Source organism: Echiichthys vipera, assembly GCF_963691815.1.
Source record: "Echiichthys vipera genome assembly, chromosome: 4".
Classification (NCBI taxonomy): Eukaryota; Metazoa; Chordata; class Actinopteri; order Perciformes; family Trachinidae; genus Echiichthys; species Echiichthys vipera.
The window spans coordinates 26206998-26223405 of record NC_139829.1 but is presented as its reverse complement, the minus strand read 5'-3'; the positions used below and the strand labels follow the sequence as shown (position 1 = coordinate 26223405).

The 16408-nt window shown below is 41.4% G+C and overlaps 2 protein-coding genes across 2 annotated transcripts; both read left to right on the top strand.

Moving 5' to 3' along the window:
- Window positions 1-1278: 1278 nt before the first annotated feature.
- On the top strand, window positions 1279-4709 carry cUnh5orf34 (chromosome Un C5orf34 homolog; the record flags this gene model as incomplete). The annotated part of the gene is made up of 11 exons (XM_083913017.1): window positions 1279-1482; window positions 1651-1740; window positions 1831-2208; window positions 2282-2544; window positions 2630-2728; window positions 3593-3713; window positions 3823-3914; window positions 3993-4062; window positions 4170-4267; window positions 4354-4400; window positions 4531-4709. The coding sequence occupies 11 exons, from the start codon at window positions 1279-1281 to the stop codon at window positions 4707-4709; spliced, it is 1641 nt and encodes a 546-aa protein (XP_083769143.1).
- A 1531-nt stretch (window positions 4710-6240) lies between these two features.
- rnf34a (ring finger protein 34a) lies at window positions 6241-16190 on the top strand. The gene is made up of 7 exons (XM_083911676.1): window positions 6241-6370; window positions 7882-8100; window positions 10190-10576; window positions 11393-11455; window positions 12355-12556; window positions 13436-13465; window positions 14404-16190. Exons 1-7 carry the CDS (start codon window positions 6365-6367, stop codon window positions 14589-14591), a joined length of 1095 nt encoding a protein of 364 aa, XP_083767802.1. The 5' UTR covers window positions 6241-6364; the 3' UTR covers window positions 14592-16190.
- Window positions 16191-16408: the final 218 nt, after the last annotated feature.

The window sequence follows — 16408 nt, the reverse complement described above, 5'->3', positions numbered from 1 at the left end:
TGAGACCAACATTTAACATACTGCCAAGTCCACCCAAATTCTAGAGGAAAACCTGCAGCCCAATGTTAGACAATTGTTTGAAAATGTGCAGGTTGTTCACCTTCCATCATGACAACGACCAAAAACACACCTCCATAAAAACACCACAGTGGCTAAAGGACAGGAAGGTGAATGTCCTTGAGTGTCCGAGTCAGAGCCTTGACCTGAATCCTACAGAACATCTGTGGATGGACTTGAAGAGTGCAGTCCATCGCCGCTCACCACAGAATTTGACTGAACTGGAACAGTTCTACAGGAAGAATTGAGAAATATTGCCCAATCTAGGTGCACAAAGCTGGTAGAGACGTTTTCAAACAGACTGATGGCTGTAATTAAAGCAAAAGGTGCCTCCAAAAACTATTAAATCTCGGGATTCATAACTTTTCCAACCCTGCTATTCTAGTTTTTCATTATTATTTTCTTATGTATTATTATTTCAGGCTGTAAAACAAAAAAAAGTGAGCATTTCAAAAGGGTATCATAACTTTCTAGGTTAAAATGTTTTTGTATAGTTGCACTGTCGTTATTTGCTGCTCTGTGTGCCCTGAATTGCCCCCCGGGGACAAATAAAGTTTTTTGAATTGAATTGAATTGAACTTTCTATAGGCACTGTACCAGTTAGCTACTTTTCAATGAAATTAGGATAGTTTTACTATGGTTTGAATTTCCTCAGTTCAATATCAAATCTTGATTTGCATTTCATTTGTTCCATGAATTCAAAGTTTCACTTAATTTAACACCCTTGTAACACCCTGTAGTAGTCACACCAACGTTTTGAGTGTAGTTTTAAAGGGGTAATGTCTGCTGCCACCAGATGGCAGTCATGTGTCGCTGATAAGCTAATAATTCCCATTTTGTCAAGTTCAGCTACCGGATGTTTGGGAAAATAAATCTATAATTTGAATCATCAACTGACAGGAAGTTAACAAAGACCAAGGCTGTTGCCTAGCAATGCAATTCCGTTGACAATTTCTTTTTTTTTTTTTCAATAAAGAAAAGAAATAAACATTTTTGGCATTGTGTATAACTTCTGGGACATGTAAGAAAAATAAATGTTTGCATTGCATATTTTCAATACAAATAAATACATGTAAATAGTTAAATAATTTTTTTTTTAAAAACCCGTCACCGCCTGATGACGTACACCGACGCGTCACTATGTTTTGAGTTTCAGCGCGTCTACAACCCGGGAAATGTTTTTACACAGTCTATGGTTGAGTACCATTCGCGGTTTTAACGATGGAAACCAGCTCCAGTGTCAGCTCGATGATCATGTATGAGGATGAGTCCGTGGATGTTCGTTACGGAAATGGAGCCCGGTTACAACTGTCGCCGTGTGGCTGTGAATTCATGCTGGTACAACCCACAGACCCCTCCGGACACCCTCTGCAGCCCACCGAGAGAGTCCGGCAGAGGACACGGTTCACCATCAGCACTTATAAGGTGTAAACACGAAGTATCAGCCGTTCTTTAGAAATGAATGCCAGCCCAGTTTGTGTCTCCCTTGTATTTAAAGAGGTTGTTGTTTGCTGCAAGAAATGTACATAGTTTTGTTGTCTTCTGCATTATGCATAGGCCCACTATATTCAAAGTTATTATATCATTTTACAGGAGTTTATGGTAGCTGCTTTGGCATTTAGGAATAAATATGCTAGTCGACCATATCTGCCAGAGGAGCTCTTCCCTGTTGACCAAAAGAAGGTACGAGGAGCTATTTTGTAGCCCACTATTAGTCCTTCAAATTATGCTTAGGCAATGATATCTGTTTTTATTTTCCATGCCTTTCTGCAGCCTTTTGTTTACAGCACCGACTCAGATGTGAAGTGGCCTGAGTGGTCTTCCTGTGATGCCGAGCTCGGACCTGGAGGCGAGACTATCGTCAGGTCGGACGGGGGTAGAGCTGTGTTGATGCTGTCGCCCTCAGGTGAAGAATTCTCACTAGAGTTCACATGCGGACTCAGTCGGACTCAGAATCAGCAGTGCAGCATGCAGGGCTTAAGCAGAGACTCTGACATTAGCCCAGACAGTCAGCAGCAGCGAAGCAATCTGATCCGTCAGTCCACCAATGATGAGAGCGGGGAGGTTCATCAGGGAAGAGGAAGACGGAGGAATGAGACGATTAGATCGAGGTCTTGTTCTCCTCGGGTTATCAGCACTGCTCAGCCAAAGGTAACATTTCTTAGTAATGTTTCTGTCTGCTTATATCATAGCTTTTGGATAAATATTTCACTTACCTTCCCAGCCAGAGCAGATGTACCAGTCCACTACAGTGGTCCAGCATCACTCCTGCTGCACTGTTGCCCCCATCTGGTGCTACCCTCTCTCCTTGGCTCGCCATCTCTGGATGACTCGTCTCTCTGAACATACAGATGTCAGAGCAGAAGGAACCAGCGATCTCACCCAGGCCCAAAGGAGCTTTAACACGCCAGACATGTCCATTGTAGAGAGACGGTTCTACCTTCCTCAGGCGCTGCCTCTTACATGTCCATCGCCTCACCGGCACAGGTTGAATGATTGAAAAACAGACATATCGAGCACTATTTAACAATGTTCACTGACTGATTTAAGCTTCCTTGCTCATATGTTTAAGGTGGAAGGTTAAAGACCCCCTGGCCCAAAAAAAACATTCAGACGAAGATCTTCCAACAGAGTTGGTAAAAGTGATGTGGTGTCAAGGAGTCACCTACAGGTAGGGATGCAGCGTTTTTTAGGGTTAACAAGGTCCTTAAAGCGTAATTCTGGCGCAAAATCATCCCTTGGTTTTTTTCGGCACTTGCATACATCAAATAAGGCATCGATTTGTGTAACAACTATTAACGGAGAAATCCTGGAGAGTTACTAACAGCCGGTCGTGGCTAACACTGATTAGCTCAGGGCAGTACGGTGAAGGCATTAAAACAGCTTTTTAACCACTAATATTGCTCAAAATAACTCCAAACCTCTGCAGTAGCATGATAAGAGTCCCTACACATAAAACGAGGAACCAATGGGCTCCTTTCGTTTGGATTGCATTTGGTAATCGACTTGAATGGACTTCACTACGAGAGGAGCTGGTACCAGGGCCAGTTGGTAAGTCTTTCACAACACTCTTTTAATAAACTCTGGGTTCACCAACTACGTTGTTGGTGCTTCATTTGATATATAGGGACTCTTATCAAGCTACTGCAGTGGTTTGGTGTTATTTTAAGCAATATTAGAGGTTAAACAAGATGTTTTATTGCCTTCACCGTACTGCCCCGAGCTAATCAGTGTTAGCAATGTCCGGCTGTTAGTGACTCTACCGGATTTCTCCTTTAATAGTTGTGACACGAAAAAAAACTGTCTGGATCGCTTATCTGATTTATTTAAGTGCTGAAAAAGAACATGGGATTTTTTGCACCAGAATTACACTTTTGTCAATTATGTCAAAACCTGCCAAATTATACATATAATATATATATATATATATATATATATATATATATATATATATATATATATATACACACACACATATATATATACACACACACATATTTTTTTAACTGTGTTGACTTGTATGTCTGCTGTGTAGAATACTGAGCGGGGCGGTCTCAGTCATAGAGGTTTCCCCAGGAGATGGCTCAGTCATCCGGTCCAACGGTGTCCTTAACACTTATTTTACCCATCACAAACCTGAGCTCCCGTCAGGGCAGGTACATTTCAGTCACTTATCAAATATCTCAAGTCTATTCAACTTTATTTAAATTACGATGCTATTACATATAACCAATCCAACAATGAGTAATTGTGTGTACCTCACAGGTGAAGGAGCTAACATACCATCTGAACAACCTTCAACCTGACGCACCGGGACAGTTGTACTCTGTATGCTCTGTTGTGAGTCGTGCAAGCAGGTGAGCGTCATCGCGGTCTAATGAATTTCTGACGACTTTATTGCATCAGTTCCTGACCATGGCGTCGCTGTGTTACAGGATCCTCACTTGCTACAACGAGGCCAAGCAATCACTGAAGCTCCCTGTCACACCCAGCTGCTTTCAAGAGGTCAAAGAAGTAGCCCCTGCTGATGTTACTACTGTAATATAACAGTTGATATCTGCAGTATTTGCTCAGTACTGAAGCTTCTAAAGTTATCATACTTCTGTTGCCAGGGGAGACATTTTTCTAAACCAGCGAGGATTGAAGAAAATCTATCCAATCCACTACCTGTTGAGCAGCACGTGAATGTCACACAGACAGAAGAAAGTCGGTGAGTTATATTTTTTGATCACTTCGGTGTTTTATTAATACATGTAATAATTGTATTAATTGTTGTTTTATTTTAACTCCATTTAGATCAGAGCTAGTAGCTGTAGAGCTGGAGAAAATACAACGTTTCAACTGTATCCTTTGCACTAACGGGCTGTAGACATTGAGTTATTGAAACGATCGTGTGAGATGGTAGTCGAGGCGCATGTACTGTCACTGTTAGGTGAGGAAGATCGTGCATGCTCTTTAACATCGTGACCCCAGTTCTGCTGGAGAACAACCACCTGCTGCGAAGTGAGAAGCGATGTGTGAAAGTGGAACGTAGCGCTGCAGAAGAGATGACTAATGAAGTGAACGAGAATTGCATCGCTGAGGCTCTTCAGAAAACATCCAGAGCCATACAGGACATTGATGCTCTCATATCCTCTGCCACACTGACTTGAAAGAGTTTTAAGGAGAAGAAACCACAGTGTATGAGCTTGATACTTAAAAATGTAAAGCTGTTTTTGCAATGTGAAATAAATACTTTTCTTTATGTCAATGATGGTAGATGGCTTTAAACTGTTTATTGGGATTTACTATTAATTGTCAAATGCTGTTTTTAACTACTGACAGAAATCTACAATCTCTGGCACGACAGCATTCATACCGCTAATTGTCTTTGTCACCACACCTTCCTGTCAGAGTCAGAGAACTTGCACTGGTGCAAACTGTTTTTAACACCTTGGTGTTTCCCCCTACACCCATGACAAATTGTGGTGTGACTGATTTTTTTAATAGGCCTCAGTATGATATACAATTTTCACTATTTCTAGGTCATTACATGCTGCAGTCTTGCATTTAACCAGATGCCTAAGGTGCAATATGTACATCAGGGCGGTGCTGACAGTTTAGAAATAGCTAGAATATTTTTTCTTTCTTTTTTATTTTAAAAGATTAAGAAAATACAAATATACTCTACAGTAGATGCAAAGTTGTTTAAAATGCCTCAGTATACAAGAAAACTGCTGAAAAAGAACTGTACCTATTCCCTGTGCTTGTGTTCAAATTCCTCAGAAAACAAACTTCCAGTCTCTAAAACGTACTGTATGGAATCAGCAATGCTATTTTTATGCATCTATATTTTGTACTGTAAATGAGGGACACAATATTTTAGTTATCTATACTATTATTTTATACTTTATTACTTTTATTCTCTATATTTGTACCCTAACGGGATATATTGTATTTATTAATGGTTAGTTGCGCTTGATTAATGTCAAAGTTTGTATATTTTTAAAATCCATGCCCAAACAAATTCCCAGCAACTGTAAAACATTTGTCTCCGGTTCGAGTCCCTGTGTGGACCATGAATGGAGTGTGGACTGGGGGCTGGAGAGATGCCAGTTCATCTCCTGGTCACTGCCAAAGTGCTGTTGAGCAAGTCACCAAACCCCCAACTGCTCAGGAAGCCGATCCATTGCTCACTTTGACATCTCTCCATTAACTGCATGTATATATATGTCCTGTTTGTGCATGTGCGTGTATTTCGTGTGTGTGTGTGTGTGTAACATGATATAATGGAGGGAAGAACACTGGTGTAACGGGCCCCCTTTTGTCTAGGGCCCCAATAGACTATAATCGCCTCTGGCTGCAGCATCCTATGTGCAAAACGAGCTCTGTCATCTAGCTCCACTGGTAGACCACTGCTTCATGTGCACTGTAGCTGGCCTACCAGCACAGTGTTTTTCTTGCAGGGCTAATCAACAAATAGACCTACTGGAGTAAAAATAACCACCATGTTTAGATTAGGTAATTGGAAGATTTAGACTCCTCCTCCGATTGCATAACCCCATCCAAACACTACAGAGTAGGGCATGACATCAGTGGAAGTCGACGACACTCAATTCTACATATGAGCTGTTGAGGGCAGCAAAACAATGTGCAGTAGTGCAGGCTGCCGCAGCTCCAGAGAGAAGAAGCAGCAGCAGCTCGGCTCCCTCTCCACCGCTGCTCTCATCACATCGAGACGCATTGAGGCAATTAAAGCAGTGATGCTCCGTGTTGCAATGTTTGCACCGTCAACCTCCTCTTTCACAGTAGCCACGCCGGAGCTGCAATGAAGGTGCCATTTTTCTTTACTTAACCTCTGGTCCGATTTCAAACTATCGCTAGCGGCACAGCTAACGTTAGCAAAACGAAAGGCGAGCTTCATGTCGCTGATTCGGGGCAGAGTAGTTGTGTTACCTAGCCTGTGCTAACTGAGCTAACTGTCAACGGTCGGCTAGGCAACAACTCTGACAGCTGTCACTAAACACCGACTTGACTAATGTTAGGCATGGCATTATTTAGGTAAGTGTTTTTGAAGGTGTGTTTTGTTACTTGTCGGTTTCCTGTCACGTTAATGTCAGCAGGTTAAAACAGAAATGTTTCAACTATGCAGCTAACTCAAGTTGACTGTTGACTGTGTGGGAGTGTTTTGACAGTTGTAGCTGTTTTTATCCGCACAGTGTGTTAAACTGGGGCTAAATGCGTTTAGTTCTCTCAGCTGTAATAAGCACCCATGTGTGACATCTATACTAAACAAAACTGCACTGTGTTAGGGGTGTAATGGTATACTAAAGTCACGGTTCGGTACGTACCTCGGTTTTGAAGTCACGGTACGGTACAGGACGGTACGGTTCATAGTTAAGGGGGGAAATTAAAAAACTGCTTGGTTGTCAGAACGAACAAAGTTTAATTAGTTAACAATTAAACACAACAGTTAAACAGTTGTATCTGTCAGTGTGAAATATACAAATACAATGTAAAACAAATATACTGCTGAAATTCTCCAATAAATGAAATACTTCTTAAATAATTGCAACTGCAGCATTAACTTAGGTTTTGGCATTTGCCCGTTCTGAATTCCCAGGTAGGGGTTGTTGAAATAGAGTCGGGAGCTGGGTTTGCACAGCCATGGTAACACCTGGATGGTGCCTTTTTAAGTGTGTGTGCATGTTCATAATTAACCTGGAAGCTGAAGTTGTCCCACACTTGGGATTTGAATGACAGGGGGACGTCTGCGAGCTTCGGCATCATGTTGTCGTTCGGCACGCAGTTGGCTCTCCGTTCTCTAGCCATCGATCCACACAGTCACGCTCACGGGTAGCCGGTTGTCCCGTGCTACTGCCGCTGCCTGCTCTGCTACTCTCACTTGCTGGCTGCCGAGCAGGAGGATAAACATACTGGGGGGAACTCTGACTTCAAGTTTTAAGTTGCGCACCTCAAAACATTTCTGTACATTTGCATACTATGTATACCATATTTACAGACCGCGGTCCACCTCTGTACCCTACACTGTTACACTTGGTTGTTGTAAATTGTAAATTGTACATTGTTTACGATTATAACATTAAGTATATATGGGTGCTATTTGTTATATTTATGTATCTATTTTCAATCCACTTTGCTGCTGCAACAATATAAATGACTCACTTGTGAGACAATAAAGGACTATCTTATCTTAAACAAAGAGTATGACTTGTTTCTTTGGTAACCAGGTGCATGATGCACACATGTTAAATGTTAAGTCTAAACAAGATATATGTGAAGATGGAAAAAGGCTTTAATAAATGTGTTTTTTCTGACTGTCAGGCAGGGGCCTCGTCCATGTGGGCTTCATGCTGTGGTCTGCTGAATGAAGTCATGGGTACTGGGGCAGTGAGAGGCCAGCAGCCAGGGTTTGGGGCCGGTGCTGGACCCTTCAGATTCGCCCCAAGCGCGGGATACTCCACATACCCCCCCACCAGCTCAGGGAGTCCCAGTCCTGTATGCAAGGCCTGCGGTCAGGCCTTTTCAGTCTTCAGGAGGAAGGTAGGTTTTCTGGATGTTCTGTGATGCAGTACATGCAAATTGGGGAACTGAATTAATGAGAAGGAAAAGGGTGCATTTGTAGGAAAAGAGGGGGATATTAGATGAATATTTTAGACAGAAGCACTAATTACTTGCTGTACTTGAGTGGAGTCATCTAGTTTTTGGCATTTAGATGAAGTGCATGTTTTTACGCTCTTTTCTTATCTACATTTGTATGAGTCTTCATGGTTTCTATGTTCCAGTCAATGCACTTAACATTAAAAGTGAAGTTATTAAAGCCTGTACACGTGCAAAACCTTAATTATTTGTTTTTAACAAATATTCTTCAATCTTTATTACGACAATCGAAATGTTCAAATTATAAAGCACTTGCAAAGAGCAGTGCACAACTGACCACTGTTTTCTAAAGAGCTGAAACAATATTTTGCTGTGGCTTTACTTCATTTAATATACTCCCAGAGGCTACTAATTTCTTATGCACACACCGTTCTAGCTGATGGCAGAGACAGATGGACACCAATATCTTCACAGAGGGCTCATGTTCATGTATGTCTCTGGGTCTCATTCTGTCTGAACCCTGTGCTTCACTCGCTTACCCTGTCGATCGAAATCCCACGTCTTGCATTTATTACTGTTTGATGTTTGTCACTTAAAAGAAATGAGCTGCCTCCTGCCTCTGTGCCTGGAGAGGTAGAGCAGATGTGAGTGATTGAAAAATGCAGGAAAGTTCTAGTGGCATTGATGTGTTTTCCAGTCGTATAATAAATGTTGTCTCTCCACTTTTCCCGTGTTCCTCTTTTTGATGTAATATAACAATTAAATGTTGAAATTTTTAAACAAGGGTTAAATACAAACCTTTATTTGTAGGGGTGGGAATCTTTAGTCGTCTCACGATTCGATTCAGAAATTTTCGATTCTCGATTCGTAGCAATTCAAAGTCGATTTTTGAATTAGTACATGTTTCAGGATCTACTCCAGTTCTCTGTGAGCTAACAAAGGCAGTGTGGCAAATTATGGCGTGAAAGCACAAGATTGACTTTATTTTTTGAAAAAAGGTATCAACTGATTGCAATATTGTAACATAATAATAACAACACACAAAGGTAAATCTATGACCAAATGTAATGTATTCATGCTTAACCTATTTTTAGTATATTTCAATGTGACTTCTAAAATAAAATGTAGGCTTGTAGCTGCCTTATTTCTCAGCTTTCAAAAATAAAATTGTACAAAAGTGACACTGCAAAGCTGGTATGTTGCCTGTTAGTACAATTATATAGTACAATATTTAATACAATCTAATATTTTAGTGTAAAGTATATTTTGAAATACCCTTTATATGGAAATTCCCTAGTGAAGAAAATTGTGTGACCAAAATTAGAGAACAGTTACCAATGTGTCATGAATAGAAGATTCCAACAATGTTTTCTTAGAGCTATAGGACTTGAAAATGAATAGGAAGAGGTAGAGGTGTAGAGTGCTTTGAATGACTTCAGCACATCTGCACCCACAAGACATCACTAGCTTCTCACACTGCTCTGGTTTGATCTTGGTCCATTCTTCAGTCTCTTCCACATTTTGGTCACTGTAGTGGGTTTCTTAGCCATTACGTTGTCAAGGATTTTCCAGAGATTTAAGAAACTGCTTAACCTGTTTTGCAGTGTGACAGGGGGCATTGGCCTTTATGAAAATTGCAGGCGGATTGGGAGACAATTGCAGTGAAGGTATTGCATGTTGCTGAAGGAGGTTCACATAAACATTTGCATTCACACTGCCATGTAGCTGTACAAGAGGCCCAACTCCTGCTGCAAAAAGCATCCGCCAAACAATGACACCTCCTCCAAATTTAACTGGCTTCGGTCTTTCCCCAGTCCTACACCAAACATAATGTTTCCATCAGACACAAATAAATTGGGTTGCAATTTTTACATGAACCATTTTTTTTGCCCACCCCTACTTATTTGCCACTTGTGTACATGTCAAATGCAGCGTTCTATCATGGGGAAGTTTTAGCAATAACACAGAGTAGAAGTTGTCCCAAATTGACTTATTTCTATCATCTTCATTTTTTCACTCTCTGTCTCTGCAGTATATTTGCTGTGACTGCAAGAAGAGCTTCTGCTCTCTGTGCTCCGTCCTTCAGGAGAATCTACGCATTTGTGCCACATGTCATTTGATGAAGGCAACAGCCTTTCAGCGGCCGCGGCTCATGCGCCTACGAGTCAGGGACCTGCGTCAGTACTTGCTGCTCCATAACATCCCCACCGATACCTGCAGAGAAAAAGAAGACTTGGTGGACTTGGTGCTCTGTCACCAAGGCATTGAGGAAGAGGAGGACCCCGACACAGGCAGCCTCCATTCTCGTTCCCTGTATGCACGGACCCCTTCTACCACGCAGTCAGCCTCAGAGCTCTCTGCTTTCGTCGCCTCTCAGGAGGAGCAGCTCAGTAGGAGTGATAGCTCTGATACCAACCAGGTAAGGACTTTAAACTATGTATGATTTTTGAAAGCATCACACATCAGCCATATCCTTGTAATTATCTTTAGTGTGTCTATGTGCCTCTCAGATTTGAAACTAGTCATTACACGGCCCTTCTCGTTTGTTCGTAGAACTTATTTTGCAGGGAAAATAGTTCAAGCTATAGTTGGTAACTTTCTTGCTTTATATTTGCTAAATCTGTCACTATTACTATATACTGACGACAAAGTGAGACCCACGATCCGTGGAATATTAATGTATATTTATCTCTCTGTGTCTGTTCCTAATGTCATCTGCTAGATCCACTGCACCTGACTGACTAATCAGAGCGAGGGGTTGTCAGACCCAGTTCCAATATCTGCTCATGAACTGAATGGTCATACTGTGAAACTTGACAGCGCTGATCAAACATGACTTGATTTTCTCTTACAGTATTGCATATTTCTCGCATAAAATGTTTTCAGACACAGTTTTTAGTGTACTGCTTAGCTTTAAAATGAGAACGTTCGTCTGGCCGGTCGGCTGCTGGACAGGGCTTAGTTTCAGCTAGACTTGCTCACAACCTTACAGTACAATGATGCAACAGAAAAGGGAGCTCAGCTTCAGGCTGCCAGGATCCACTATAAATACCTGTACTTGGCCTGCTTAGGGAGCAGTAAGCTTTGCTATGAATGGAAGTTACGAGACATTGTTGTTCCCATGTGTCAATGAGCCGTCTGAAGAGTTTCTAATCCTGATCCTCAGGTAACTGGCTTGTTCCTTACATGCAGCGCACACTCATGTTTGTTATTGCTGCTGTTGTGTTTGTTGCAGGATTTAGGTGATGCCACTTCTGTGTCTCTCCTCCACCTGGACCCCAGTGAACACACTCCTGAGGTAATCCCTGACTTATCAAATTTCCTGCTGCCACATATATCATTCATATGTGAAGTGTTGACAAATGTGTTTACTGAGTGTTGGAACAGTAGTGAGTATAAGTAGAAATCATTGGTGAAACAGCTTTATAGTATATCATTGTGTTCCAACTTTGAGTGCAAGGAAACCAGTATAAGGGTTGAAAATGCAAAAAACCCCAATGAAACACAATTTATGAGATTCTACTGCATCACCAGAGAGTTCCCCGGTGATGCACAAATTGCAGCATCTTGCAGATGCCACTGCTCAATATATTAATACACGCTGCTACTTTCAAATTAAATCATAATGTGCCTTTTGAACAAAATAAGCAGCCATAAATCCCTTTTATGGTGCATTTTTTTAATTACAGGAAGTATCAAGGGGTGGTGCATTCATTTTACTACAACCGTTTTCAAAAAGTTTGGATGCTGTGTAAAACAAATAAAAACAGAATGCAATGATTTGCAAATCACTGAAACCCCATATGTAAATGAGAATGGCACAAAGACAACATTTAAAACATTGAAACAGAAAAATGCTTCTTTTAACAACACTTGTTTTGGAACTGAGGAGACCAGTTGCTGTCATTTTGAAATATTGCCCTTTACTCCACTATATTATATCATATGATATTTGTTTGCTGCTAAATGAATGCTCTGAATCTTGAGTACAGCCCATTTAAACACAGGAAGATTCTGGGAAATATCAGCTGCATTTTAACCTAACTGTCCTACTGACTACTTACATTTTTAATGATGCTGGGTGTATTCTTTGTCACTGTGTGTCATGTGCTACTCTATTTCACTGTTTAGCGTGAGGCTAAACTGCCAGGTTTTTCATGTCCCTTATGCTGAAATAAATGATTCCTGCTCCTTCAGGTCAGTCCTCAGACACGACGTCGGGCCAGAGCGTCTCTCTCAGACATCTCCAGCTTGAGGGACATCGAGGGCCTGTCTGTCAGGCAGCTGAAAGAGATCCTAGCCCGGAACTTTGTCAACTATTCAGGGTGCTGTGAGAAGTGGGAGCTGGTGGAGCGTGTCAGCAGACTATACAGAGAGACGGAGGAGAACAGGAAATCATGTGGGTATTAAAATGGACTATAAAAATGTCATTACATACATTATTTTACTATAGAATAGGGATGTCGGGACTGACCGATTTTGCCATAACTATCGTGCATTAACTTCACGGTTTCATATCGTTGGAATTTTAGAAGCTATGATATATATGGTGTCTATGACGAGTCATGTAGCATGTGGTTAATGTAACGCTGGTTTGTTTTGTGTGTGAGAGTCATGTCAGAGCCTTATATCCACCGCCTTAAATCAGCAGTGTGGGAGCATTTTGTATATTTACATAATGAGAATTGTAGAACACATTATACCATACTATCACAATATATTGCTCACAATAACGATGGTATCAGCAGTTCTGTGATAGTGCATTGCAAGACCATCACCTGTGATAAATCACGAAATGTGAGGAAGACACACACACACACACACACACACACACACACACACACACACACACACACACACACACACACACACACACACACACACACACACAAACACAGACACACACAAACACAGACTGCAACTTGTGTGTGTCATTGTTCCGATGTAAAATAGCCATAAACTGGCAAAAAAAAGGTGCTTAAAGCAAAATCGGCTTGCTTGATGTAAACCTGTCTGTTCCTTACAATATGATCAAGATGGCAATGCATGTTTGTTGGGTTGCCTGTGCACTTTACTTTCACAAGAAAACAGGAATCCATTTACAGGCTGCTGTATGTTTTAATGAGTAAATATTTTGCGCCAGTGTATCGACAACGTAAGAGAAAGCGATACGATATATCCCCTTATCGATATTTTGTCCCACCTTAGAGTAAAGTCTGTATTCCAAAAATAGCTTGCTTGTAAGTTGCTAAAATATTTTTTCTCTTTTCTTTTTCAGTGGAAAATGTGAGCAGTACTGTAACCACAGGTAAGCTGTCACACAACTTTAAGCATTGTCCTAGATGTCAGTATTGGATACCACCTCCTGTTTTTAACCATAGAATTATAATATCTCTGCTTCCTCTGACAATATGATTTGCTGTAGGTAATAATAATTATTTACATTAAGTTGCCCTGATCACAAATCAGAATCATTCAACTGAGTTTTTTACATTCAGTATCATGATGAAATGTCTCTTGCTTGCTTTACCCCTCCCACACTAAAGTGGTGGCCTTCCCCCCTCCTATCTGCAATGGGGCCATCGGAGGTAAGGCTTATAGATTCCTTGCCACTTTTGCCGTAGTCACATGCACCACCTGTGACTCGCCTCTCCATCGTACAAACAGTGTTGCCACTGTACCTGTATTCACCGTGAACCCATTCTCATTCGTTATCCAGCTTTTCCTCTCTGTGAAATCCCTGTATGTGGAATGACACTTACTGTGAGGCTCTCTGGCTGTTTTATTGAGGATGAAAGTGTATGAATCATTTACCCCACTCAAAAACAGAAATTTTAACATTTCAGTTTCTGCTGTTGCGCTCCAGGAACACAGATCCACAGTGAGATCAATATCCCTCTTGTCATCTATTCATGCGCTTCAACATGTGAAGAGAATCATACTGAGAAGTGCAGTATGTCATCAGTTGTGTTATTTCTCTCTTACCGCTGCTACCAGTGATAAAGAGTGTGTGGTCGTCATAGAAACACCTTGACACATAACAGGCGTTGACGCCGTAACAGGCATTGACATTTCTGTGGAGATTGTGAGCATGACCTTACCAAGATGAAGCACACTGGATGAGATGAGGTGTTTTATTAAGCTGCTGAGTATGTTGCTGGCCCCTTGTCCCTCCTCAGTGCATGATATATCACTCTGTGTAAAACAGTTTCCTAACATTTCCAATCCCCTCTGTGTCTCTGTCAGACTGCAAAAAGGGTCCGCTGACGATCCAGGACGACAACCTCTGCAGGATCTGCATGGACGCCGCAATCGACTGCGTTCTCCTGGAGTGCGGCCACATGGTCACCTGCACCAAGTGCGGCAAGAGGATGAACGAGTGCCCGATCTGCAGGCAGTACGTCGTGAGGGCCGTGCACGTCTTCAAGTCCTAATGCACCACTGCAACGCCGCAGCGCCTGCTTCAGAGCAGCAGCTCAGACTGAGATTGTACCTTAAATCAACCACGCAGCTCATTACCTTTGAATCCCCAAAATACTTTTTTTTATTGTTTTTTTTGTTCCGTGTTATGCCCAACAACTCTCACATCATCTGCACAACGGAAATATTATGAGAAAGGTGTTATTCTTAAGAATTTGACTTCAGTCTCACGAGTGGGCGTGCGGAGGATCGCACCCTCCTTGAGTCATTCCTCAAGTAAACATATCTCTAATCTGTGTTCATTCCGAAGTGTCTGTTTTGCTTTTCTTTTCTTTTCTTTTTTCTTTTTCAAAGCAGAGAATGTGTGGCACTGGGCCACGTGCAGTCTTGTCAAACACAACTCACCACCCTCAGATCTGTCGATGAACTGTAGCTTAAGAGCAACTCTCTTCACAACGGCTGCAAGTGTTACATATCTTAGTAACACCGACAACAGCTGAACCTCACCACAGGAGAAAGAGGGACTGAACAAGGTGCCGAATATACTTCTCACCTCCCCGACTGTGCGGATCAGTGTGTTGATTTTTCAGCACGTTTTCACAGAAAGCACTTTGTTCACAGTGTGTTTTATGCACCACTGCTCACAACCCACTGCAAACTATGACCAGTAATGGTGGCTGAGGAGGCACGTGTACTCATTTTTGAATACCTGACTGGCGAATTAGAAATCACTGAGCTTGTGTTTTCTTTTCAAGTAAAACTCTGTGTTACTCAGCCCACAAATGAGCAGGTGCGCTGCTGTTGCAACTCAAGGATATTGCAGATTGATGTTGGTGATTTATGATGAAGTTGATGCATTATTGATTATATTCACTTACTTTGTTATAGAGGTGCATATTGTTATGCATTACACATTGAAATGCTCATACAAAGTTTGTCATTTACAGCAATAGCTAACCTCCGCTGACACCTCTGTCTCAACACACTTTAGTGGAGACGACAGACACAAACCGGTGCTAACTCATCCAACCATCTCCTGTTTGCCAGCTGAACCATGGATGTGAAACTGAATGTTTTTTTTTTTTTTTTTGTTGTATATTGTTGGGAGTGGACTGAAGTGTCTTAATCATTTTTAGTTGATCTTCTCTCGTGTAGGAGTTATGAATTGAACTAACTATTCAAAGATGTAGCTACAAGTTTACTGACACCTGTGGTATAGAAAGTATAAAGATATAATGACTTGCTAATGTACATTTGCATATAATGATCCATATGAGATGTATATATCTATATTTTTTTCCATTTGATTTAAATTGTGTAATATCAGATTATTGAAACGTCCCTGGGATCGGGTTAGTTCATCATTACAGTTACGTTTTCCTGTCACGTGGTTTGAAATGTGTTTAATCTGCATAGGTTTGCTTGAACTATCTGTCCCTCTTAAACCGGAGCATGACAAGAACCTGTATGACACTGGTTATGTTACTCCCCCATTTTCTCCACTTATAAAACTCAAGTTCCTGCCCCCAACCCCCCAAAATCCTGCTCATTTAGTAGAGTCGAGCTCTGTACTGTAGCGACACAGTCAGCACTGCTGCTATTAGAGTGGAGATATCCCCTACAATCATGAACAGCAGCAGAGCAGGTTGCACTTTTCCTTTAGAGAGGGTGTAATTGTGTGCGAGATTTGGTCTTTGTATTTGGGAATGTTGAACTTTTTATTTTGGTAATCAAGATTGAATTAAAATATGTTTTTTACTCTCATGCATCTCAAGCAATGTCACTATCTTGGGTAAACTGCAAACACCTCACCTAGTGCTGGAATGAGCAG

Excerpts from the sequence above, each read along its gene's own strand:
- rnf34a (XM_083911676.1), top strand. Across the intron at positions 8,101-10,189 it reads TTTCAGTCTTCAGGAGGAAG|TATATTTGCTGTGACTGCAA; the intron begins GTAGGTTTTCTG and ends CTGTCTCTGCAG. Across the intron at positions 11,456-12,354 it reads CCAGTGAACACACTCCTGAG|GTCAGTCCTCAGACACGACG; the intron begins GTAATCCCTGAC and ends CTGCTCCTTCAG.